General features: G+C 41.2%; 1 protein-coding gene across 2 annotated transcripts; it reads left to right on the forward strand.

The window, feature by feature from the left end:
* Positions 1–1,250: 1,250 nt before the first annotated feature.
* Positions 1,251–24,294, forward strand: slc37a1 (solute carrier family 37 member 1). Of its 2 annotated transcripts, XM_083997434.1 has the most exons (20): positions 1,251–1,464; positions 6,324–6,405; positions 7,482–7,626; positions 7,837–7,915; positions 9,110–9,245; positions 11,590–11,666; positions 12,547–12,713; positions 12,855–12,907; positions 14,434–14,508; positions 15,368–15,388; positions 15,959–16,081; positions 17,088–17,178; positions 18,810–18,872; positions 19,107–19,192; positions 19,771–19,819; positions 20,153–20,226; positions 20,750–20,828; positions 21,447–21,544; positions 22,071–22,135; positions 23,296–24,294. In XM_083997434.1, the coding sequence occupies exons 1-20, from the start codon at positions 1,409–1,411 to the stop codon at positions 23,309–23,311; spliced, it is 1,635 nt and encodes a 544-aa protein (XP_083853560.1). In that variant the 5' UTR covers positions 1,251–1,408; the 3' UTR covers positions 23,312–24,294. The 2 variants fall into 2 exon arrangements, with proteins under 2 accessions (XP_083853560.1, XP_083853561.1); XM_083997435.1 differs by lacking the exon at positions 15,368–15,388.
* The last annotated feature ends 489 nt before the right edge of the window (positions 24,295–24,783 follow it).

The raw sequence follows: 24,783 nt of genomic DNA on the forward strand, positions 1-24,783 counted from the left end.
TTGATAACTGGGCGGGAAAAGAGAAGTTATTGGGGACGAGGACCGTAAGAGTACAGGTCTCAGTCCATAGGAGACACTGTAGCCTCACTCAGACTGTGTTGTGCCTGGAGTTTGAGAGGCAGTGTCTCTGTGTGTCCCCTGTCAGACAGGACAGTCAGAGACACGTCCAGTCTGGTCATGTCTGTACCACATTAAGAGATGTGTCTTCAGAGACGGACAGCTCCACCATGAAGCTGTGCCAGGAAGCTGTTCATGTCACGTGACGGCCCCAGCTGGATGAACGGGGCTGTGACTGAACAAGTCCTGCTACAAGTGAAATGCACAGATTCTAGCAGGCTGTGTGTGTCTACAGACAGACAGACAGACAGACAGACAGACAGACAGACAGACAGACATCCAGGTCAGTGTCCCTGTGGACAACATGTGGAGCACAAGGCAGGAGTCAGCAGAGTGTGTGGTGTGTAGAGCAGAAGGACTCTGCAGAGCATGTGTGTCACTGGGTTCAGATTAAACTCCTGACATCATCCATGCTTCCGTTTCAACACTGCACCCCTATGTATGCATATGTACAGTATGTGTATAGTTAGGGGAGGTTATGGGGTGAACAAGGTAATAAATAGGTTTTAGCATCACTTTACTGTGATGTGATTAGGGGCCTGGGGCTGTTACAAAACCAAGCAGACTTTCATTTAGGCCTTTTAATGCATTGTTGCTCAGTGTGGTTTGTCCACCCTGTTACCTGTGTGTGTTTTTTGGTGATAATTATATAAAATCAACAAATATTAAGAATGTCTTTGTAATTATTTGCAGGGTATGAATTGGCTAAATGATATCACTTAAAAGTAGGGCAAAGTTCCATTAAAATTCTCTTCAATTTGAAAAGTAATGCATTGAAATCACATTGTGCCTTAAAATAGAGCACAACTTTTTTTTACAAGATAATAATAATTTTTGAATATTTATTAAAACATATTTTAAGGGTGAAGTAAGGGACATTGTGATTCTTAGAAAATGTAAATATTACAATAACTATGCATTAAAAAAATATATTAATAGAGATGAGAATGTCCGATAACGCTCATTTCAATGAGAAGTTTCAGCCACTGGCAGGCCTATTGCCTCTAACTCCCACCACTGCTCAGCCTAGACTACTGAGCTGCTGTTGAAAACCAGTGTTTGGCTGAAGCTGAGTCAGTGTGGTGGTGGTTAATTAAACACTAAACCATAACAGTGTTGTCTTGTCCTGTGTTAGGGTTTTGGACTCTACTGTATCCAGCTCCAGTGCTTCCTGTCCCAGACATGACACTTCCTGATGCTTCCCCAGCTTCCTGACGGAGCAGCATGTTCCCCATCACACACCTGACCGTCAGCTGCTCTTCACTCTGACTGTCGCTGCATCCTTCCAGATATGGCCCCCGTTCCTCCTGGGATTCGCCTGTTGGTGTCCTTTGACAGGGACCAGTGGTGAGTCTGGAGCAGACCTTTATATACGTGTGTGTGTGTGTGTGTGTGTGTGTGTGTGTGTGTGTGTGTGTGTGTGTGTGTGTAGGCTGACCAAAGAGCTTAGACCAGTGGTTCCCAACCTTTTTTGGCTCGTGACCCCATTTTGACATCACAAATTTCTGGCGACCCCGCGATCACATGACAGCTGTCAATCAAGATGCGCCAACTCAGATATTTTTATATGCTGCATTTTATTTGAACTCAATTTATATTCAAGAAAGTGAAAGTATAGAATATAGTTGTTTAATATTGTGTGTGGTATTTTTAATCATAATTGTAAAAAGAATAATAATTAGTTAAAAAATATTTTTATCAGTATTTTTTTTTATCAATTACTAGACATTTCAGGCGACCCCATGTGGGGTCCTGACCCCAAGGTTGAAAAACACTGGTTTAGACTGTCACAGACAGGACAGGAATGAGCAGTAATGGACTACAAGGCCAGCTGGTGTTTTTAATTGGCTGGCAGGGAGAATATAAATGAACACTAGTTTTATCCTTTCAAATCAAGTCAAATCAAATGAACTTTATTTGTCCCTCAAGGGAAATTTCTCTTGGGCAAGTAGCGCCGGAAGAAACAACTGCCTTGTACATACAATACATACACACCAGAATACAACCGTAACAATGGAAAACATACACCAAAAAAAGAGACAGAAAGAAAGTGCGGTGAGTGCAATAAATAGGTTAAATACTTATAATACAAAGTTCAGATAATAACATACTAAAGACTAAAAAGCAAGGGATGTCGATTTAAGGCCTGCATACAGAGCAACGGTAGACCTGGGTGCATAAGCCTCTACCTTCAGCTATCTCAGCAATATAGTTTTGCCTTGGTGTACAGTTAAACCAGGGGTTCTGAGTTTTGAAACAGTTAGCAATTAATGGTCATGATGTCATGAATGATCATTTGTCTGGCAGGCAATTAGAAAGATGAGCATGGCAAATAAGGTTTCGATAAGTTATATGATCATAAATTATATTTTTATAATAACACCCAAAATACAATAATTCAATTTTATTTTGTTATTTGCATTTGTTCTCATCTTCCCTCCAATTTTGAAAACCACTCATGTACGCAACATGAACAACCACTGTAGTCAGTCAACTGTCGTGTCAACGTGTCCCAACCATCTGGTCAAGCCAACTTCATTTCTATAGAATCTTTTCTCAACAGAAGTTGTCTGAAGGTGCTCTTCAAATGGAGCAGGTCTAGACCTTCTCTTCCTAGTATTGGTCCTACTGATTAGTTTTCTTACTCTCTGATCAGGTAGTTTCTGAAGTCAGTTTTGCTCATTTTAAGAATAACAGTTTGAACTCTTTGGGGGCAGGTCAATGACTTGTAAATATAACCATAACATAACATTTTGCTGTATAACACATGATGGGCGTTATTTCACTTAGCTCTTAGCTCGTCACCATCTGGACTCTAGCTGCTAAATGCTGTCACTAGGTCACAGGGACTTGAACCATCAGTAATGTGTTGGAATCTGTCCAGTCTGCGACAGAGGCTGAAAGAGGCTTTATAGAGGAAGTGGAGAGTTACTGATAATTCTCTGTGGGTCTGCCGCTACAAGCAACTTCCTTTTGCAGAGTCAAAAAAATATGTTGATTAATGCTATCATAGATGGAAATGAAAAGAGAGAGGAAAGCTATGGAAATGATATCCTGTCATACGTAATCAAGGAGACTGTATTGCCGTCAGTTCCATTAAATCCTGTCAGAGTCACCTGTAAGCCAATATTTGATCTCCCTAATCATCTCTCAGTCTTTACACATCAGCCTACAAGGTGCGGTGAGGAGAGTCAACAGCTGCCGGCACTGAGTTCCTGTATCCGTGTCACTCGGGTGCAGTTTCAAATATCTGGTCCATTGTGTAAACCAGAAAGTCAGGTTGTTATCGAGGGACGGACACAGACATCTTGGTATTTAGTATTCAGTTGTAGAAAAGTCTTAATACATGGCTCCCTCAATAAAAGCTTTCCAGTTCAAACGGCCACTTGATTTAGACAGACCATGTGCTCACAGCCATCTGCTGTGTGAGTGTGAGAGAGAGAGAGAGAGAAGTAATGGGTTGAGTCTGCTAAGTGTTGTGGTTTATTGCCTTAGAGATAAGGAGCAGTGTCTCTCTGACCTCCAGCAAAACATTCACCATCATAGAAATACAGCAGCTTAATGTCACACACACGAGCCCGAGTCCCAACCAGTCACTTAAACCACTTGAATCAACTTCTGAGCATATGTTTCAGTTTAGTGACTATATGAAGCTGTGGTACATATGAGTACAAGTTTTCCCCTTTAACTTGAATTAATTTGCAGTAATTGAACTTTTTGGTGTGGTTGAGAGGACATAGATGAGGGATGTAACAAAAGTGCCACCTAGTGGACACGTCACACCTATTACTAATTAATACACAGAGCCTCAGTGAGACAAGATGACCTGTTTCTCAATACTTTGAACACTTTTTTAAAACTGTTCACACAGTTACCACAACATCAGCCTGTGTGAGCTATACAATTAACACATTTTTTGACACAAAAATACATATATTTTACACATTTAACATTTGTTTAAACTTCTTTTACACACAAGCTCAACTAAGACCAAAACAATAGATGTTAACTGGTAAATTTTCAATTACTTTCAAACTGTTTGTCATGTTCAAAGCTAAACCTAAAGGCTGAAGCTGTTTTTGAAAAACAGTTGATTGAGCTCATGTAAATACATCCATCACCGCTGATTCCCATCTAGATATACTGTAACACATAAGAAACACACTCAGGTGTTGAGGTTCTGTCAGTCACATGACCTACTGGGCTGATCTTGTATAGAAAAAAATATATAGAAAGACGAAGAAGAGGAAAACAGAAGACCGAGCAGATTAGCATTGACTCTGTATTTTTCATTTTAACTATTTCTTCTGTTTGTAAATGACGTCTTCACACATCTGTGAATGACCAGCAGCTATGATGCTGATGTTTCTTTTTCTGCAGTCATTTTCAGTTGCTTTACTGTTGACACTTTGTTTTAGTTTTCACTCTGCAAAGCTGCTCTGAGATAGGTTGTTCACTTTTTGTAGAGTTTGCAAAAAAAAAGAAATGTACTAAACCCCGAAAAAGTCAAATGTAGAGAGGTTCAAAGGAAACTACAGCACAAAAGTCAATTTATGATCAATACAATCATCTGTCTATTGCAAACCAGTAGATCTGACACATGTAAAGTGATTGAGTTTGTGCTGTTCCATCAGTTTTTATGACACTGTGCTGTGACTGACTACATGTTTGTGTTGAAGACAACATGTGTCAGTGTTTTGGTAGATGAGTTGTGTTAGTGTGTTATTGTATTCTGGAAATGTGTGTCTGTGTTTAGTTACACTGTGATTTGGAGCATGAAATTAACTGTTTTGGTAATTGTGTGTTCTAGGTGTGATGTGCGTACAAACAGGTCATAGTGATGGTAAAAAAAACTGTAAGAGACCGAGGTTTGGAATGAGAGCTGTGATTGTTGCCGACACATTCCCAGTTTCGTTTTGTTCCTTCATGACTTTTTTCACACATAGCTACCAATATTCTCCACCACCGCCATCACACACACACACACACACACACAAGTACTGATCCTCCACAGTTCAGCAGCGAATGATGAGAGCAGTAATCACATCCCAGCATGGCCCAGTGTGTGGTGGCCCGGTGGCCACATTTTACACCTGTGTGGGTGCGACCTCACTCTACAGTCCACACCTGTTAGAACAGGACAAAGTTCATTTTTGTCATTCCAGTAACATTCCGTCAGCAGACCGTCCACCTGTCACAAGAGGAAGTGCGCCGGTCTAATTTTGATCTACAACACATAAATGCCTAAAATGTGTCCTATCAGCTGACCACAGCAAAGAAACACAACACATTAATGCTGGTCATCATTTACATAGGCAGAACATTAAAATCCTCATACATTAGAGCTCAGAAAGAATGGTCCAATAAATCAGTACAATCAGCAATAAATCAGGTAGTGGTAAAGGTAGTAATCCTAAGGCACAGGACATTCTGTGTGTTCCGCTGAAATGAATGAATGAGTCAGACCCATCAGCCTTTACACCCTGACCACATGTTAGTTTGGTCTGTGTGCCGACATATTTCACAACTCCTCGCTGTGGTCTGACGTGTGTTGTAAGTGTGTTCATAGAGGTCAGGTCACCTGTGGAGTATGTCACACTCATGTATCGAATATTTGCTTGTTACACAGTATAGAGTGGAGAGGGTGTGGTGTGAGCCACACACCTTGTTCATGCTTTGATTCATACAAATCTAGCCAAGCATCATCATCATCTCTTTGTGACGGTCAATAAGTTGACTGCTGCTGCTTTGGAGACGTGAAGGAGTGTGTGTGTGTGATGTTTCATCCTCAGCTGTGTCTGCTGCAGCTGCACACACACCTCAACATACCCAACTCTAGCACTTTAACCCCCACCACCTACCACCGGTGCCTACTGTGAACCATGACTGTATTGTGTTGTACAGTTTTTGTCTTATCTACGTATTATGATTGTATTACTTTACTTTACTTCTTTTGTTTTTTTCTTTCTAAAAAAGGGGGGGGTACCTGCCCCATGTTTTTAAATACTGTACTACTTATACTTATGTTTTCTTTAACCTGCTTGTTTCTATTTCAGTATAGGGGGACTGTCAATGGAAATTAGCTTTTTAGCTAGAATTGAGTACATTTACATTTTATTTTAAAATGCTTATCAATGTACATTGTCCCTCTTCATCAAATAAAAGGAATAGAATTGAATTTCTTCCCCCTGTGTTCCACTCTGCAGGTACAGAGCTCTGACCTTCTTCCTCACCTTCCTGCTCTACACCAGTTTTCACCTCTCCAGGAAACCCATTAGCATTGTTAAGGTAAAACATGCTCATTGTTGGAATATACTGTACATTAGAGCTACAGCAATAAATCCATTAATTGAACTTTATACCATGGTCTGGGTGAATACTCGATTCTGATTGGCTGCTGGGTGTCCATTAAAAAGTGATAATGGACACCCATAAAGATGTTCCGGTCAAATTGCCTGATTACGTTCTAAATATTACTGCGCTGGCTCAAACGCTTGTTGGTAACCACGGCAACGGACACTCGGACCAAAACAACTTTTTTTCAGCGCATCACGGCACTTGAGTCTGTAAACACACAAGCGGTAAGAAGCACTGGCCGTCTGAAAAACTTTGTGTCACGTAACATTGAAGCCGTCACCTCACCTCCCTTCACTGATCAACTACCAGGCTGTGGCAGAGTCACTGGCTGCGCGCTGCGGTCACAGCGGGTCCCTCTTTTTTTTTCTTTTATCGCCGACGAGAGTTATTAAATAGTCCGCTCAGCCGCTTATTGTGAAAGACCATAGACTGTAGTGAAAGACGTATGATTTTAACATTAAATCATAACATTAAATCATAAGTGAATGATTTAATATGTATTTTTCTCGTAAGTGACCATGGTATAAGCGGGATAATGCCCTTCGAGGTGTCCGATTATCAGAGATTAATGGACTTCGCGGAAGCAACCGTCCTCCGCTTCGCGTCGGACGGTTCACGCCTCCGCGTCGTCCATTAATTTCTGATAATGGACACCTCGTCGGGCATTATCCCTTACATAATCGATTATTAAATTAATCATCAACTATTTTAAAAAGCGAATAATCGGTTTTAAGAAAAAAAGCCCTTATTCTCTGATTTCAATATTTCATTTTTGTTGTTCCTTTATGACAATAAACTGAATATATGTATTTATATATATTTGGGAAACACTGATTGACATTTTTCAACATCTCGTCATTACTTGCAGCCCTATACATCTACACACATACAGTACATGCACATAACACACAATTTAGCCTTTGGTGATTATTGTTGCAGAGTCGGCCATACTGCCTGTTCCCTGGGTGCTTTCTGGTAAAGTGTTGTCACTTGTTTTGTATTGACAGAGTGAGCTCCATAAGAACTGCTCCTCTGCCAGTGAGCTGGTCACCATGGCTCTCAGCAGCAGCAGCAGCAGCAGCAGCAGCAACATCCAGCAGGCCTCTCCACAGTCTCTCCCCACAGACATGGACTGTAGCTGGAAGCCTTTTGGTTTGTATTCACCTTATCAGCATGGTGATGTTGTTCTGTTATGGAAATACTGTCCCTTTCACAAGGATTAGTTTCCTGATGCTGAATCACACTGTTTATTACATAAGAATAATAATGGAACGTATAAGAACACGGCAGATTTGACAGGGGAAGAAGAAGTTAGTAGAAAAGGTGACACAGTGTTGGTGAAGTTCTTCTTGCTATCCTCAGATAAAAGTAACTACAAACAGCTGCTGGGAGCCATGGACTACTCCTTCCTCTGTGCCTACGCCGTGGGAATGTACCTCAGGTGAGATGAGCACAGGAAGTGTATCTAAATCAGAGGTGGACTCAGTCCCAGTGAAAAAGAACCAAACTGTAAATGTAACCCAAACAATACACTGCGAAAGTCAATGACCATTCCTCCAGTCATTAGTGATGGAGTAAATCAGGAACATCTGTCTACAGATACACTTAATAGATGAAAATAACATGATATTAAAACATTATCTTACATTAAAACTCAACTGAAATCTGTTGTGTAAAATGTAGAAAACATACATAAACTACTGTATGCTGTCAGCCACAGACAATAGAAACACTTGGACTTCTATCAGCATTCATCACCAAACAATCTGCAACAGATCATCTAACAACAGCAAATCTAAACACGTGCACATGCCCACACTTGCACATTGAGTTGCCTTGGTATGAAATGTGCTATATAAATAAAGATGGATAGGAACAATCCTGCATATTCCAAAACAGAATTTTGGAGCCTTCATTAAAGGGATAGTTCACCCAAAATTCAAATTTCACTCATTATCTACTCACCCTCATGTCAACTAAGAGCTGTGAGAATTTTCAGAGTCCTCCTTGCCTTCTCTGAGTTACGGGGGGGTCCGCGCAGCAGTATTTGTCAATATAATGGTTGTCAATGGATAACTTTCTTCGTCCAAAAAGCTTCTTCCGAGTCAGTGCAAATCTCTCGTGATTTGCACTGACACAGGAAGAGCAGTGACTGGGAGCTTCCGCAACAAACAAGCTTAAAATATAGACTTAATTTATTTTTTGCGGAACAATTTCTCATGTCGGGGCTTCAATACAAGAGGGACATTACAGACGAGCAGTATGGAGGTATTTGGATGTTTTTTGGTGTGTCTTTTTGGACGAAGAAAGTTGGTATCCATTGACAACCATTATATGGACAAATACTGCTGCGCGGACCCCCCCGTAACTCAGAGAAGGGACGGAGGACTCTGAAAATTCTCACAGCTCTTAGTCGACATGAGGGTGAGTAGATAATGAGTGGAATTTGAATTTTGGGTGAACTATCCCTTTAAACTCCAAGCGTTCACCTTAATTATCAAAATATAACCGAGCAGACAGAGACAGGAAGTAGCTGTGTATACGTAGGTGCACTGTAGATTTAGTTTAAAGTTACTTAACTTAACTAAAATCCAAACCAGCCTTACCATGATGTCTCCACTGTGTGTCCGTGCAGCGGCATCATCGGGGAGCGTCTGCCCATCCGCCTGTACCTGACTGTGGGCATGCTGACCAGCGGCCTGTTCACCTGCCTGTTTGGACTGGGTTACATCTACAACATCCACAACCTGGGCTTCTACATATTTGTCCAGGTGAGACCATCACTGCTGCTCATAGAACCTGCAATCACACACACAGTGACACTGACACACTCTGTCATGACCTTCCCATGACAGAGACATGTGCACACACTCACAGACCCACACACGTCCACATATGGTGATCAGGGGCCGTATTCATCAAGCTTCTTAGAATTACTCCTTTCAACACTGCTAAGAGTTGACTTATGAGTAAAACAGTTCTTGGCTGAAAGCTGCACTTTAAAAGTTGTCAGACTTTTAGTGAAGTGTAGGATTGAATATTAAGTGTCAGTCTGAGTTGCCACAGTACTATGTGCCGTAAACGGAATTTTATGTGACGTCACTTCCAAGTCCAGAGAAATGACCAATCCCTGAAGGGAATCCCTTATCTAGTAAGAATATAGAAATACTGTATCTTAGAAATGTCTCAGTGAATAGGTAAATGGCCAATGGGAGTGTTTATTCAACCATATTTTGACAATGATCTACAAAATAATACAAAATATATACATTGGTAATTAAGCAAGGGTTACGTTAACTCCACACAGGAACAAAACACCTGGAAACACCTAAACGGGTCACAAAGCACAGTTGCCTCACACACCATTTTCCTGTTGTTGTCCACTGATCCTGGGTCAGTGGTGTGGGCAGGGCCGTATGAGCTGGGGGTACTTCCAGGGGCGTGTCCACAAAAGTTTTATTCCTTGATCCTGCCTCAAGCTCCTTTAACAATTCATTAATTCAGTGTTACATTGTTGCATTTTTCCAGTGGTGAGAAGATTAAGATTAAGATTAAGATATACTTTATTAGTCCTTGACAGGAAACTTGTCTTGGGCACAAGTGCTGACACAGCTGCATCTAAAACCACACATGCATATAGCGAGCACATGGTACTCATACACCTGCACATTCACATGTACACATAGTGTACGCACACATCCACATACACACAGAGAACATAATTACACATGGTGTACACATACATGTCCATATACACACAGAGCATAATACACAGAATATAATACCCATGGTGTACACATACAACTATGTAACAACCAGAGAGCCGCAGAAAGTATGGTGCGCGTGGAGCACATAGACAACCACCATTATTTAGATTAAAATAATAGAAAAAGAAGATAAAAATAAAATCAAAAATAAGAATAAGACTCAAACGTCCGTAACACCTGCTTCTACTCTACTATGGAGAAACCGATGATCATTGTGATGACCTCTTAATTCTGCAGTGAAAGCTCTGCTGTGTGAGGTTATTGGTGATGACATCCTTTAATAAATCCATGACAAGGATGATACCTGCTCTGTCCAAGTGGTATCGTTTGATCAACTGTTCGCCATTAAACACAAGAAGGTCCGTGCACATCTCAGCCGCAGTGCCGTGACTGCCATCCCCTACTGGCAACTCCTAACCACTTAAAGCCCCAGTCATTTATTTGGCTTTTTATTAGCAAAAATCAAATATTGCTTTCATTTCACTGAAGTGGAATCACACCCGTATACAAATGAAAGCTTTCCTTTACCTTAGAATGAGTTGTTACAAGTCGTTACAAATACATAAGTGGGCGACGCACCGAACCGAGGCGGCCATGTTGCATCGCCATTTTTTACATTGAGTGGCAGCGTGACCGTAGGTAACCACGGAAACTCAGCGGAGCTGTCGGCTCGGCCTGTTAAAACTGTCACCACTGTGTAGTGTGAGGAAGGACGGAGGCACCGGTGTTGCATTCAGGTGTCAGTCAGGCAGACGGCCGGATGTCATTTTACTCGACGAGAGAAAGACGGTAAAACGTGGGTCAGGTAAACAATACGACATCACCATGACAACATATTGTCACGCCTGTATTGTTTTGCCTCGTGCTGGCGGACCACTTGTTTACATAGACGCTTGTTTATCCTGTTACATGCAGCGTCTGTTGTCTGTCTGACGTCTGCCCCATTTCACGTGAATGCAACATCAAGAATACGTTCAGATATGCAACCGCACCGCTAGATGGGGGGAAGTCCTACATACTATACCTTTAAGACACCTCTGGGGGTCTCTTAAATATCTGGGGGAGGTTGAGAACTTATTCTTAAGTTTGAGAGTAGGACTAAACTCTATAAATGGCACTCTAAGACGCTTGATAATATTCCTCAGATATTTATCTACACAAGTTTACACACGATCACCAAATAATACACAGCTCACAGTTGGTAACTTCTGTTTGTAATTTCAGAATTCCAAAGTCTCCATTTTAGTCTCATATGGACTTAATGTCCTTCCCTACCCGGGACAGGGGCTGAACTGTTTTTAACAGCTCAGTTATCTGAACTGTCCTCAGTCATCCTGTGTGTTTTCAGGTGGCCAACGGCCTGGTCCAAACCACCGGCTGGCCCAGCGTGGTGACCTGCATCAGCAACTGGTTTGGAAAGGGAAGGTGAGACCTGATCACGCTCAGACTGTAGCATGTGTTGTTTGTTTGATGTTGACTGAAGAAGCTTTAATAGCAGCGATGCAGAGAGTCATGTGACTGTGCCAGAGGAGGCTGTGTAACAGTAATATGTGGAGGTGTTATTGTGAACCTACTAACCCACTATTTATAAGATCATGTACATTTTCAGGTATTGCGTTCTTAAAAACAATGGAAATTATTATTCTAGTAAAGTACAACAGCCTTTCTGTTTGTATTCTTCTTCAGATATGTAATTTAAGAAAAGGAAACCATAATTTAAGAGGGTTATTGATTTTCGAATTGTGTAAAGAGAGAACTAATGTAAAATACAAATGTGTTTCAGGTTTGGAAGTTAAAATATGGAATAAGCTCAGTGATGAGTTGAAGTTATGTAGTTCTCTGTTGAGTTGGAAAAAAAATAGAATAATCATAAATTACAACAAATCTTTTCATCTTATTATTTTGTACTGCTGATATTCTAGGTAAGTTAATTTTATGGAGTATATAGGATAGGCAAATATAAGCTTTTGGCTTCAGCATATTCCTTTTTCTGTCACATTCATTCATTCATTCATTCATTCATTCATTCATTCATTCATTCATTCATTCATTCATTCATTCATTCATTCAATATAATTAGAGTCAGAACTGCCAGACATTAAATTTGGTTACAGTGACTAACCGGACTGTCAGCCTTTAGATGTAGATTGCAGCAGCTTTCCTGTCTGGGCCGGTACAGCTGTACCACACTGAGCAGCACATGGACTCACTTAGACATGTCAGCATCAGTTTAGACCCAGGACAACCAGAGCTGCTGGCTCTCAGACTGACTGAAACTCCTGTTGTGTCCCGTTGCTCCCCTCAGGCGTGGACTCATCATGGGGCTGTGGAACTCCCACACCTCAGTGGGAAACATCCTGGGCTCTCTGATCGCAGGTTACTGGGTCTCCTCCAACTGGGGGATGTCCTTCATCGTACCGGGGCTCATCATCGCTGCCATGGGCGTCGTCTGCTTCCTCTTCCTCATCGAACGTGAGTGCAGAGTCATCAGTGGTTGGTGGGCTTCAATATGATCACATCTACCTAGTTAGGTTTTGAGTGAGAGGAGTCGCCTGACTGCACGGCTGCCAACAGAGGAGAGTCACATCACAGGCCATCTTTTTCCCTTCACAGATCCAAATGACCTGAAAAGCATCCATGCTCCGAAGTCTACCCCAGGCCAGAGTGTGAGTACAGAGCTCTACAGCCTTCTGTCTGTGTACATCACCACAATGTTTGTCCTCATCTTCATCTATTCTCCTGTGTGTTTACTGTTTAGCAGACATTTATACAGACAGTCCTTACTGACCTTTTAGACATTTTAGATACAAAGATGAAGCCACACTGCAGTGCAGCGTAATGTCACCATGGTTTCAGTACAGTTTTTTATGATCCTTATGACCCATTGCTCAATACTTTAAACACTTTTTCAAAACTTACCACAACATCAGTCTGTGTGAGCTATACAATTAACACATTGTTTTGTTCTTTTGACACAAAATACATACATTTAACACATTTAACATTTGTTTAAACTTCTTTTTCACACAAGCTCAACTAAAACCTCATCAAAGCCAAACCTAAAGGCTGAAGTGACCGGCACTTCACTTTGTAGACTGAAACAAATGACTGTAATGACCTGTATTTTGTTTCATCACTTTTGAAAAACAGTTGATTGAGCTCATGCAAATACATCAGTCACATCTGATTCCCATCTATTTTATTTCAGTCACATGACCTATTGGGCTGATCTTGTATAGAAAAAAAATATATAGAAAGACGAAGAGGAAAACAGAAGACCGAGCAGATTAGCATTGACCCTGTATTTTTCATTTTAACAATTTCTTCTGTTTGTAAATGACATCTTCACACATCTGTGAATGACCAGCAGCTATGATGCTGATGTTTCATCATTTTCAGTTGCTTTACTAACATTTTGTCTTTTTTTTTGTAAAGTGTTCATTCAGAGATAGGTTACACTTTTTTTAGTGTTTGCAAAAAAGAAACAAAATTCCTGCATTTACTAAACCCAATAAAAGTAAAATGTAGAGAGGTTCAGAGGAAACTACAGCACAAAAGTCAATTTATGATCAATACAATCATCTGTCTATTGTAAACCAGTAGATCTGACACATGTAAAGTGATTGAGTTTGTGTTGTTCCATCAGTTGTTAGTGTTTTTATGACACTGTGCTGTGACTGACTACATGAACATGTGTCAGTGTTTTGGTAGATCTGGTGAGTTGTGCTAGTGTGTTATTGTATTTTGTAAATGTGTGTCTGTTTAGTTACACTGTGTGATTTTCAACATGAAATTCAGTTTTGGGAATTGTGTGTTTTAGGTGTGACGTGGGTTATCAGTTTTGAAAAAGTGTTTAAAGTAATGACAAATGGGTTTTAGCGATGGTAAAAAATAAATAAAAAAAACTGTCAAATCAGTGAGCTCACCTGCCTCATGGCCTAAAATATTGGTAGCCCTGCACTTCTTCAGATTTGCGCCACTTCTTCCAGAAAGTTGTTACGAAAGGCTTTGGTTTTTAAAAAGGTTTTTTCTTGTGTTTGCAGTGGAATAACACAGAGACAAAAACAAAACTGGTATTATTCCAGAAACGGCCTGAAAAAAAATTATTGACACCATTGACATCATTGCAAACTGCTCCTTGTCTCTGAGCACTGAGAGACAGCTCAACTAACAATGTGTCTCTTTTACACAGGTTTCTACTAAGAGTTGGAATGGAGCAAATGGACACACTGAGGTGTATTTGCAATATAAGGACAACAAAAACCAGGTGTGTATCCCTCTGTCCGTCAGTGTTCACCACACCACGACAGTTGTCCTTCAGGTCTTGGTCTTTGAACCTGAGAAGCTTCAAAGAAAGTCAGCGCAAAAAATTCACAGGAAAGTCTCTAATGTTTTTGTTGTTAATCCTACAACAGGCAGCGGAACCTTTACCTCTCTCTTATCAAGACCTTCTGTTTGACCTTTATGGAAATCTGTGTCCATCTGTGTCTGTGTGACTGAGGGCTGTTGTGTTGTGACTTCAAACTATCAACCATGAAAGACATCTAAGCAATTTTTTGAAAAGATATTTTTAGGGCATTTTGACCCTTAACTAACAGGATAGTGGAGAGAGACTGGGGAAATGGCACGCAGTAGAGATCGGTCCTTCCACACAAAATGTTCCTGCATCCATTTCCTGTCAGGATCATTAGATTGTAGAGGAAAAGCACTGATTGTGATGACAGTTAATGCTTTTGCTGCACTGCACAATGCAGCCCTGAGGCACAGACGAAAAACCACAGTTTTACTAATATAAACAATTAAATATGCATCTTCACATATAGATGCACATTCACAATATTTTTTCCACATTGATAACATGTTAAAAAAGTGATACTAATCACACAGTTTGCTGGTGGTGTGTCCCAGTGAGGACAGCTCTACCTCCAAAGAAACAGTCAAACCTACTTCAGCTCCACATTTTATTGGTCACAGACATGTTACTGTCTCGGTACATTTTATATAAATACATTTTAAAGAGTCAACGTAAGCACTGAGAAGTGGTTTGTTGGCCGAGGGCAACACCAGCCGTAGAGGGTTATGTGTTTTTTGTTGTTGTTGCTGTTGTTGTTTTTTTTACTTTTTAGGCTCCTTATCCCTTTTCCATGGTAACTATATAACCTATAAGAGACTGAATGTTGCTGCCATGTTTGATAGTGAGTTTAACATGCGGCTGTGATTCACTCAGGTGAACAACTACTGTTACAAGGATAGTGTTCAAAACAGGAAGGTCAGTTCCTATCAAGCGCTGGGTGAAAGCTTCTGAGGCTGACTGCAAATGTCCACTCTGTCAACTGGGCTTTTTTGGATGTTGTTGGTCATACAAACATACTGATCATCATCATCATCAAGCTTGTGAGCCTGAGGTCAGGACATTTGGACTCAGTCTCAGGGATTGTTGGACTTTTCGCCGGTGGTAGAGTTGGGTCTGCTTCATGCAACTCTTCCTTTTTAATCTTGTCGTTGATTGAAGCCCAGATTAAAGCTCTTGTTTGATAATCAACCTGTGACAGTTCCGTCCACGCAGCAGCTTGTATATAATCTGACAATGAATGCTGATCATCCAAATGTAAAATCACTGCAACATAATAAATTGTAAGCTGATTGGCTCTTCCAGTGCAGGTTTACTGGGTGTCCCTGTCCCGTGTCTCCACTGATCTTTGTCTCCTCGTCCTCAGAGCCACGACACAGAGCTGCTGCTGCCCAGGGACACGGTCCGAGTCCCCGTGCAGCCCGTGGTGGTGGTGAAGAGCGAGTCTGAGCCGTCTGCCATCAGCTTCATGGGAGCTCTGCGGATACCAGTCAGTCACACACACACACACACACACACACACACACACACACACACACACACACACACACACACACAGGCCACAGATCAGCCACAGTGATAAAACAATTGCCAGTTTTTTTTGGGGGGGAACTTTATTTTTATTAAAGAGAAACACAAACATTCCTTGACAACATCACAAATTATGTATGACAGTGCTAAAGACAAGAAAAAAGAAACAAAAAACAAAAAACCTTTTGGGCCCAGAAAACTGAATAATACACATGAATGAAAAATAATAAATACATAAATAAATAAATAAATAAATAAATAAATAAATAAATAAATAAGTGGACAGTTAAGACATTCCAGCATACTGTGGGGTTCCCCTCAGTTAGAGAGGTATCTTGCTATAGGTAGCCACCTCCTCACAAAAACATGCCTTCAGGAGTTAGATCGAAAAGAAACTGACTTGGGATAAATAGTATAAAAAGGAAGCATCACTGGGCAATCCCAAAATATGTGTGAGTGGTCGCCAACCACTCCACACCCTCTCCAACAGTATATTGCAGCTGGGTTATCTACAAATTTAGAAACCACGGAAGGCGCCTTAAAGAACCTTGTCTTTGTCTTCCAATCAAACTCCTTCCACATGTTACTATTGATACCTTTATGACATCCAATGCACATTGTTTCCCACTCCCCATCCTCAATTATAATATTTAATATATATATATATTGTTTTTAATATAAAAAGTATTGTCTGGTGTATCTAATAACAGATTTCTGTATATATGGGAAACGTTGTGGCTTATGGCTGATCTGTGTGTGTATATACAGTATGTACTGTCTATGTAGTGAATGAGTGTGAAGATAAAACAGATCATCTGGTCGTGGTTGTCTGTGGAGGCAGACAGCAGCTCATCACATGTCTGTCTGCCTCTGGCTCCATCAGCTCCAGAAGTGATGAGTGTGGGACTGATTGCTGCACTCAACACCAGTGTGTAATGTGTGTGTGTGTGTGTTTGTCTTCCCAGGGAGTGATTGAGTTCTCTCTGAGTCTGCTGTTTGCCAAGCTGGTCAGCTACACCTTCCTCTTCTGGCTGCCGCTCTACATCACTAAAGCGGGTGAGGACCAGCACTTTATTGGATCAGACCTCTAGTTCCTGACAGAGCAGTTTGCACAGTCAGGGCCCCACACAGCTCTAGTGGCTTTTAATGCTCCTCACTCTTTAATTGTTCTATCTGTTGAATTTATTCATTCTATTTACTGTTACATTTTTGGAAAGTGCTCAAATAATAATTAGAATAAGGGTTATTATTTTTTTATTAAAGAGCATACCCACAGTTCTACCCAGCACTATAATCATGTCAGCCTCTGTAATAAAGATCTTATGTTTCTGCTGATAAATTATGAACCAAGTGAACCAAAAGATGGAACCTTGTTCAATTAATTATTTATTTCATTTTTTTTTTTTTTTTTACTGTTTTACTGTTACATTTTGATTTGGTCTCTCTTGATGTCACTTTCCTCTTCAGCACATGCACTTGTATACGTAAAATTCATTGAAGCCGTTGTTTTGGAATATCTCACCTGTAGGGGGCAGTAAGACTTGAACAGGATATTTTAGTACTGTAACATATTGCCATGACTCAGTCTGCAGTCTGATTATGAGGAGAAAACAGTTTGTATAGACCAGTGGTTCCCAACCTTGAACAGCTCATGACCCACAACTACACAGAGGCTACAGAACAAGTTCTCTTTTTATTTAGTATATAATGAACAAATGCTCAGGACCAAACTGAAACTAGGAGAAGCTCAGTATTTCTGTTTCTGTTCTGCTTAGTTGTTTGATGGGTAAAATCACTTGTCAATTCACTATTTGCCTCTCAAATCTTTTAACTCTTTCTCTTGCTAACTAGCCATACATTTAGATTCCCAAGTCCTTACCAAAGTTTTTTTTTCTCTTTCTTTTAATCAGAATAAGACAGCAAACAAGTCTACACTGTGGTAAATGTTCATATCATTGCCATATTGTCACATTATCACAGTTTCAGTATGTACCTTAGTATGAGGAGAGTTTTGGAGGTTTGGATCCGTCCTATGTGCACTGCAAAAACGACCAAGAATATTTGTCTTATTTCCAGTCAAGACAAATCTCATTCTACTTAAAATAAGACTCATCACATAAAAAGTAGCTTGTTTTTAGACAATTTTTACTTCCTTCAAGCAGATTTTCACTTGAAATAATCTGATAGTGGAGCAAGTTTTTCTTTCTTATTACAAGCACAAGAAAAACTTGCTTTCACTGGCAGATTTTTCTACTTATTTCAAGTGAAAATTTGTTTGAAACAAGTGTCTAAAAACAAGTTATTTTTTGTGATGAGTCTTATTTTAAGTGGAAAGAGATTAGTTTTGACTAGAAATTAGACATTTTGACAAGAAATAAGACAAATATTCTTGGAAAGATTTTGAGTTTTTGCAGTGTGGTGAGAGGAATCTCCTCAGTGGTTCTTTCATATTAGAGAATACGTTTAATCCAGTGATGCACATTCCTGTCTGTTTACACACGTTTCATCTTATACATCCACCTGAGCACATGTAGAGAAGGACACAGGGTCCATGGCTCTGATCCCATTACTCAGATCCATGTGAATAAGTTGCTGCAGGACAGTGGTTTTAGAATGAAGACTGAGAAAATGTCGGACAAAGTGCAGCGGAACCAGCTGCTCAGCCTGTGTGTGTTTGTGTATTTCAGCTCACCTGGATGCCAAGAAGGCTGGAGACCTCTCCACTCTGTTTGATGTGGGAGGAATTGTGGGTAAGGGCTTTGTTGACATGTCCCTCTGACTTTCCTCTTGAGAGAGTGAGAGGCGTGTTTGCGGGAGCGTGTGTTTGTGTGTGAACACACATAAAAGTTTTTTTCTCTTCCTTCATTCAGCCCTCACAGTCAACATGTCCTCACCACTGTGAATTATGGTCAGTGTGAAGGATGACCCTGACTCATTGCTGTTCTTGTGTGTGTGTGTGTGTGTGTGTGTGTGTGTGTGTGTAGGTGGGATCCTGGCAGGAGTGATCTCTGATAAGCTGGGGAAGAGAGCCACCACCTGTGCAGTCATGTTGCTGCTGGCTGCTCCGACAGTAAGTTCTCTCATATCTTCCTTTGACTGGAGCAGGATGTGGTCAGGTTATTACAGTTCACTCAAACTAAAACTAAACTGAATTTTTTCCCCCCCAAAAAATGAGAACTAAATCAAAACTCCAGTGAACAATGTAAAACAAACTAAAACTGAAGTGTAGTCAGATAACATCAGCTTAGTTGTAGTTTTCTTGTCAATGTCTAAAGCTGCAGGAAGAAAAGGCCACAGCTCAATATGGGACCACTTGGAGTACGACCCACATGAGGACTGATGGAAACATTATGGGATGCAACTAAAAGGGAAAATCCCACTAATGTGGAAGTTGATCTTCAGAAGTCTGACAGAGGCTTTCTCCTAAAACCTGAAAAACTAAGACTAAATAAAAACTAGTCAATTCCTCTAAAATAAAAACTAAACTGATTCATCACTCACTGAACTAACTAAAACTAAATTGAAATAAAAAATCAAACTAAATCAAAACCAATGAAAATGTAAAAACTATAATAACCTTGGTTGAGACAGGTGAGGGATGAAGGTTCCTGCAGCGTTTGACTGTCATTCTCTGTCTTTGTCTTGCAGTTGTACGGTTTCTCCATGATCAGTGAGTTGGGTCTGGGGCCGACCATCGGTAAGAGCTCCGCCTCCTTCCTCGGCTCAGCCACAGTCAGAGCAGACCATCTTCAGTGTTTGTGAATTATTCAACTAAACATCTTCTGGGTCCAAGCTCAGAACAAAAACAGCACCGCTTCACCTTGTTGTCCAGCTGATCATTGTGTATGAAGTCCGGAGCTCATCAGCTCATCATTAGTTCATAATCAATTAATAGAGCTTTAGTGACTGTGTCCTGTGACACAGCAGCAGCTCTAATGTTATATATTCATCACTGCACAGGTCCTCAAAGGAGTCAGTTGACTTGATTTGAGTGTGTATGCATCATCAGCTGATGTGTGTGTGTTTGCAGGCATGCTGCTGGTGTGTGGATGTCTGGTCAACGGACCCTACGCCCTCATCACCACTGCAGTGTCTGCTGATCTGGTAAGCATGTTCAGTCTCTGCTTGATTCCTAGATCACTCTGCTGTTTGTCACACTGTTTCACACAGATAAAGACCCCCAGTCCAATACACTGTTACCATGGTAACTAACAACTAGTGACACCCGCGCTGACAGCCAACAAAAAACAGCAAAACGTGTCTCATGATTTGTAGTTTGCTGGCATTATCATGGAGAGAGCATAAAGAGTGTTTACAGAGAAATCAGATTATTAATTCTTCCTAAAGACAAATGTTTCCTGCTGAGGTAACCAAAGCAGTTGGAGCTGAATTACCCAGAGTTCATTCTACCATAGTCTGGCTTGAGATAATCAAGAACTAAACTGCGCTGTGCAACAGATGGATTTAGATTCAGCCATTGGTTATATCAAAGACACAGTCAAAGTGTCAAACTGTGAGAAACTGGTCTTCAGGTCTGATTGCAGGTTATGTCATGTGTGTGTGATGTGTGTCAGGAGCCTGCCCATGGACTCATCTCTCTGTCTCCTCTCTCTCCCTCTGATCCCAGGGAACCCACAAGAGCCTGAAGGGCAACGCCAGGGCACTGTCCACCGTCACTGCTATCATTGACGGCACGGGATCTGTAGGTCAGTACCACTGTCACAACAACATCTGGGACTCTAGGTATATATACTGGAGATCCACATGATGTGATGTGAGAGGTCTTCTTTACACCCCATCTTGTCAAAATGAAAACTATGGAGAGACATTTGTCTTTTATTATTCAATCAAATAGAATAGATTTGCAACAACAACAAAATTTGAACGCATAAGGGATAAGGGAAAGGGAAAGTTAAAGTTAAAAACTTTTCCTAGAAAATCAGTCCTCTTCGCTTGCAAGCTAAAAAGTTTTGCTTGCGCGTTCAACTGCACTTAATGGGCGGGGCCTACGCTGATGGATGAGAGAAGAGTTTCTATTGGTGGGTTTGACCTGGCTCCAATGCGGACTGGGTGTCTTGGTGTATTTATAAGCAAAATCGTCATATCTTTTTACTTACAAACATTAGTTTTGATTGAAGTTGAAGAAATATGCTCTTAAAACTTTTCTGCAATTGCACACTTGCAAACTCTTTTGCTCTCTTTTTGGTTGCAAATTCTATTTGATTGAATAATAAAGAGACAAATGTCTCTCCATAGAAAACATAGTAGTATGGCATACCCATTCACACACTGACCTCTGTGTGTGTGTGTGTGTGTGTTGTCAGGTGCAGCACTGGGCCCCCTGCTGGCTGGCCTGTTGTCTGCAGGCGGCTGGGATCAGGTCTTCTACATGCTGATGACTGCTGACTTCTTTGCTCTCGTGGTGAGTGAAAACCATCAACAACACAAGTTTCAGTGTGAACACCAGAGGAAGCACACCTGGTGTTTTACTGAGCTGCTGTTGAAGCAGCAACAACGCTCGTATATATTTATACAGTATATGTTAACAGTGGCAGCTCACCTCTGTAACACTGAGCTCTTTGTCCTCTTGCAGCAGGTATCCTTGGTTTTATGGTTTTTGCTCCAATACAACCCAGCCCATTGTTTCTGGGAAAAGGGAAGCAACATGAAACCAGTTGGTACTGGTCATGCAAATTTATTCAATAACAAGGTGCATAGAAAAAGTAAATAAAGGTGAATGAGTGAGAAGGAGACCGCTCTGATGAACTACACAGTGTTCCTCCTACCATTCCCTTTGGATGTCACCATGACAGCGTCATAAGGCAATAACATATCAGCTGTGTTTTCAGTCTCCAATCCCTCTATACACCTTACAAAGAGATTCCTGATGTCTTCAGTGTGTCTGCCTCTGACTACCTACGTTACTGACCTAACGAATGTTCCTACAGCTTCTGCTACGACTTGTGACAAAGGAGCTGACATCAAGTAAATCCCGTCCCATCTCTGCTGTAGAGTAAGTCCTGCTTTTCTCCTCTTCATCATCTTCATTACTCAGTGTCCACTGTCAAACAGGTTATAGAGCAATAATTTAGTTCAATTAATACCTTGAGCTCCTGATTGCCCTGTTAGAAACTATTAAACTATTTCTGTAGCCAGCAGCACAAATTAAAACCCTCTTAGCATTTAACTGGACATGAACCCTAAAGTGTTTTTGCATTTCTGCCTCACCAACCTGCCCAATGCGTCTTATGCTGCGTTCAAAACAACTCGGAGGTCCTAATCCCCAACTCGGAAATTTCCGACATCCGACATCATTGCGTTCACGCTGCAGGAACTCGGGAGAAAAAAAACATGGATACCTGAAGGAAGTTTGGCGTATTGTGGCTCATAGCTGAATACGAAAAATCAATGCAGCAGTAAATGATGTTTATTTTGGAGGAGAGGAGACGCTGCAGATGAGTGCACATATAATGTTACAGCCTTGATGACAGTTAAACGTTATTTCCGTCACATAGGAGGACCGCAATTTCACACCATACAACAATCACAGCTTAATATAAACGTATTTCGTATAGGCTACTGCAATAATACACAAAAATATGCATTAAAACCTCAACAAATACATTTAAATGTCTAAATTCTAACTGTTTAAGACGAGGGCTGCCATGTTGTCGTGACGTCAAGTCGGAAAGTCGGAGCTCTGATATGATGCCCGAGTTCCCGACCTGTAATTTCCGAGTTCAACGCCGTTCAATTCATTTTTTACAACTCGGAGCTTGTTTTTTTCCGACTTCCGAGTTGTCTTGAACGCAGCATTACTATGAAACGCTCAATGAACTATGATCTAAAATGAAATACAACCACAACTACGAACAGGCAAATACACAATAATATGACTCCCTAACATAGTTTTGACACCCAACTTGTGTAGCGTCTTTTGCGCACACACTTTAAATGTACACACTACACACCCAACTTTGGAGCTGTCCTGGCAACAAAGGTGTCCTGCTTCACTAGTCTACAGACAGAGTGCCCTGCTCATGGACACAAAATGTAAAGTTTAGTTTGAAATACCAACGATAATCTTTGACTGTTCAGTTTATGACTCCTGGGTGTGAAACTTAATGACACCAACTTATCAACATGGTGTAAATGTTTGTCTCTACTTCACAGGCTGAAGGAGCATTGAGCCAACACGCAAACACACACAATGAAACCACTTGTCCAAGCCTGAAATGGACTGTAGCTCTGACTGTAACTTGATTGTCATGAACACACACACACACATTAATGAACTAACATGTGTATGTATGCATACACACACACACACACACACACACACACACACACACACACACACACACACACACACACACACACACACACACACACACACACACACACACACACACACACACACACACACACACACACACACACTGCTGTGCCAGCCACAGTGTGTTGGCTGTACCTTCATGGTGGATGGAGATGTGAAGTCGTGCCTGATGGACCAAACCTGCTGGCAGCAGCTGGAGGAGTCTTCACACAGTGGACCTGTACAGGAGAGGAGTCCTGCTCTCTTTCTCACCTCAACCTGTTTCCAACACTGCCTGCTCAGTCTAACCACACAGCTGGTAGATGTAGAAAAGTAGCCTTACTAATGACACACATGCTGGGACTTGAGATGTTCTATGTGTAGGTAGCAGTCAATGAGTGCTCTACAGGCTCCTCCTGTAGGTTGGGTCTGACTCCTCCTGTTCATGTCCCTAGGAGCTCCACACACTCGTACATCTAACCTGCCACTTATCTTAGATCGGAATCTTAAAGGGATAGAAAAATAGTTCAACATTTTGGCATTGCCATAATCCCTATAGTCATAGCTGTAGGTTCGTTACCTTTAAAAGCTATTTTCAGAACGGCGGAGCAGAGCCGTGAGCTGCTCAGAGCTACGCTACGGAGGCTCATGGGATTTCTTGGTTTCCCTCATCAAACTCATCAAATACACAATCCAACAACTCCACAACGCTTTCGTGGACAAGTTGTGACCTGCACATTCACCACGCTATGAGATAATAACAGAACGTTACCAGACAGAGTTGTTTTAGAGGGAAATACATGCAAAACCGCTGATGCGCGTTGCCTTCAGGGACAGTTTTTCACCAAGCAGTCTCTGTATTTCCTTCTAAAACAACTTGTCCACCAGAACGTTGTGGAGTTGTTGGATTGTGTATTTGATGAGTTTGATGAGGGAAACCAAGAAATCCCACGAGCCTCCATAGCGTAGCTCTGAGCAGCTCACGGCTCTGCTCCGCCATTCTAAAAATAGCTTGCACCGACAATTAAAGGTAACGAACCTACTGCTATGACTATAGGGATTATGGCAATGGGCCAATTTGCCAAAATGTTGAACTATCCCTTTAACGTCTGATCCACCCACTTCAAATGTCCTACAGTACCTGAGCCCAGCTCTTTATTAAGAGTGAAAGCTCACAGGTTTGACCTGGTCAGTCATGTTTTTGTTGCCTTCTGAAGATGATGTCAAAGCAGAAAGCTTTGAGCAACAGATACATTTAGGTGAAGAGTCACTTCACCAAACCTTCAGCAACGTCTGCTGTTATTTAGATCTCAAAGGACAAATGTTTTCAAATTGGGGACCTAGAA

This window comes from Trachurus trachurus (assembly GCF_905171665.1).
Source record: "Trachurus trachurus genome assembly, chromosome: 21".
Taxonomy (NCBI): domain Eukaryota; kingdom Metazoa; phylum Chordata; class Actinopteri; order Carangiformes; family Carangidae; genus Trachurus; species Trachurus trachurus.

Bases quoted from the DNA above. Each gene is read 5' to 3' on its own strand.
- slc37a1 (XM_083997434.1), top strand. From the start codon at position 1,409: ATGGCCCCCGTTCCTCCTGGGATTCGCCTGTTGGTGTCCTTTGACAGG. The intron at 19,820-20,152 runs GTAAGAGCTCCG...GTGTGTTTGCAG, and splicing joins GGGTCTGGGGCCGACCATCG to GCATGCTGCTGGTGTGTGGA. The intron at 21,545-22,070 runs GTGAGTGAAAAC...ATGTTCCTACAG, and splicing joins CTGACTTCTTTGCTCTCGTG to CTTCTGCTACGACTTGTGAC.